Source organism: Penaeus japonicus, unplaced genomic scaffold (assembly GCF_977035675.1).
Source record: "Penaeus japonicus unplaced genomic scaffold, GWHDUDI00000001_assembly GWHDUDI00000020, whole genome shotgun sequence".
Taxonomy (NCBI): Eukaryota; Metazoa; Arthropoda; class Malacostraca; order Decapoda; family Penaeidae; genus Penaeus; species Penaeus japonicus.
The window spans coordinates 42288242-42290741 of record NW_028234422.1 but is presented as its reverse complement, the minus strand read 5'-3'; the positions used below and the strand labels follow the sequence as shown (position 1 = coordinate 42290741).

General features: G+C 35.8%; 1 protein-coding gene across 1 annotated transcript; it reads left to right on the top strand.

Annotated features, from left to right (window-relative positions):
• Nucleotides 1-664: 664 nt before the first annotated feature.
• Nucleotides 665-1707, top strand: LOC147469717 (anti-lipopolysaccharide factor-like). The gene is made up of 3 exons (XM_043013105.2): nucleotides 665-816; nucleotides 945-1081; nucleotides 1248-1707. The coding sequence occupies exons 1-3, from the start codon at nucleotides 710-712 to the stop codon at nucleotides 1385-1387; spliced, it is 384 nt and encodes a 127-aa protein (XP_042869039.1). The 5' UTR covers nucleotides 665-709; the 3' UTR covers nucleotides 1388-1707.
• Nucleotides 1708-2500: the final 793 nt, after the last annotated feature.

Below are 2500 nucleotides of genomic sequence, written 5' to 3'. Positions count from 1 at the left end.
ATTTAGTTTTTTACAATTCATAATAACTGATGTTAACATTATAGATATCATTACTATCCATTCATTTTTAATCGTTAGTATCTTTATTTTCATTGCAACAGTCGTTATAACCATAATGACAATAATCGTACTACTATTACCGTGCGCTGATCATGACAGCGACAATAAGCATTACAACTATTATTGATTCCCACATTATTCATATTGGTGATGTATTCATTCTCACCATTCTTATTGCTCTTCTTCTCGCCCAAATATGAGATTTAAATAAGAGTCAAAAGACCAATAACGTGTAGTCATTTTAATGATTTTATCATAATCATAATAACGATGATTAAAGTAATAAAAAATATGATAGAAAAATAATAATCAACAAATATAATACTGTTCCTAATGATAATTCTAATGTGGATGTGTGTATGTGTAGCTAATGACGTCACATCAAGCATTCGGAATTGCGAAAACAGAGATCCAATCATTTTCCTGCCTTGACACTGCCACTCCCAGTCCGGCATGTGTATATAAAGGTCGCTTCAGCCGTGGCACAACACAGTCTGTGGTTGACGTTAATATTTTTTAAAAACAATACCCCCACCCCCCCCCCCTCTCCAATCCCTTTCCTTTCCATCTCCCAAAAAAAAAAACCCCCCCCCCCCCCCCGCCAACGAAGCATCAAGCCGCTGCAGCCAATACCTTCGAACAAAACGAGATGAGAGCGTCAATCATAATTTCAGTGCTAGCACTGGTCCTAACCACGCAGTGCTTTGCTAATGAAAAAAGAATTCTACAAAAAGATATCACTCGGGAACTAGCAGGGTGAGTAGCACGTCATGTTCATTCACTTATCACCATTTAATTCAATTTGTGACAATAGCAATGCCATTAGCCACAGCTTACACGAGCAAGTACTTTCACTAATGGAATTTAAATTTTATATTCCCTAGGATGTGGCTGACCAGAGGTAAGATGACATTCTTAGGACACCAATGCAATCTTACCCGGGTGTCAAGGTTCTCCTTCTGGAATTCATATTATGATTGCACTTTCACTTGTCCTCAATGGACAGACATCGAAGGCAAATGTAAGTTCGCTTGCAGGTGAATTATTATCCTCCTCCCTATCTTCTCCTGCCATATCCTCTCTCTTTTCTTACAACATCGAAGGTATTGTCATCGAATATGGACACCTGATGATGTAGCCAACTGTTTCTGCTCATTTTGCTAATATGGCTTTCTTGTTCTTTACAGCCGATAAGCGCTGCGAGCTAACCGCCACAATGGCAGCCATGGAGCAATTCCTCAGCAAAGGAATTGCCAAGGGTCTCTTCAAATACAGAGAGGCGGCAGACTGGCTTAACGACATCAGAAATGCAACCGCAACCTCCTAGTTTAGCTGAGTTTAGATTGTTACCAGAGTGTGTACAGATAGACATACACGTATATCTGTGTATGTATATATATATATATATATATATATATATATATATATATATATATATATATATATATATATATATATATATGTATGTATGTATATATATATATTGTCTATTCTACTCATGGGATATCATAACTATTCCACTATTATTTATGATGATATTATATATTATTCAATTATGGCTATGGGTTAAAATGTCCTATAAGCTATACTGAAACAAACTGTATAATCTTTAAATTCACTATATGCAAATTATATTTCATATCTGTATTTACTTGTCTTCATCCCCTTACCTCAATGAGATCTTGCCAAAGGAGTTATGACCGTGCCCTGAGAAGAGGCATCACAAGTCTTCTAACATAACTGCTCACTTGAACCAAGTATTCGAAAAATCATTGTTTATTCAAGCTTCAGTTGCCATTTTGATATGAAGTAAAAGATGAAGCGTATAAATGTTCTCATTTTTTTCCTTTACAACTTTAAAACACTGAATATCTATTCTCCAATCTATTCTCTATCAGTCTTGAAACAAGGACGATCAATTCCTCAATTGAATTTCTATTTGCAACAGAAATGCACACGAGGCAAAAGTGCACACATTGAAATTGAAATTACCATTTCCTTTCATGCATATGAAGTCTAACACCGTCAAGACAGATGGATTTACCAGGCTTAAACTGAACTCGCTATATCACAATACACATGAAAATAAAAACAACAATAAAACGATGCTAAAGATGACATAAAGATAACAATAAATATGCTATTTATTCCACGAGCTGTCAAAATTGGGCGGGATTTCTCTCAACGTCTTTTTCGCTGCCAATAGCAGCATGTAGTGTCCACTAATAAATTGGGTACCATTGCGTTTCACAGTCATTCCGTGGTGTAATATTGTTATTTTACTATCTATACATCTAAGAACATATATACATCTTAATACATATTTCATATATGTATATGATAAACAGCTTAGTGTTTAGTGTTTATGTTCTTTTGCATGTTTGAGGCAGTGGCGGTACAGTGCGGGGTACGTGGCCCTTATTTTAAAGCGGTGAACCCA

Excerpts from the sequence above, each read along its gene's own strand:
- LOC147469717 (XM_043013105.2), top strand. The coding sequence starts at position 710 with ATGAGAGCGTCAATCATAATTTCAGTGCTAGCACTGGTCCTAACCACG. Across the intron at positions 817-944 it reads ATCACTCGGGAACTAGCAGG|GATGTGGCTGACCAGAGGTA; the intron begins GTGAGTAGCACG and ends TATATTCCCTAG. Across the intron at positions 1,082-1,247 it reads GACAGACATCGAAGGCAAAT|CCGATAAGCGCTGCGAGCTA; the intron begins GTAAGTTCGCTT and ends TGTTCTTTACAG.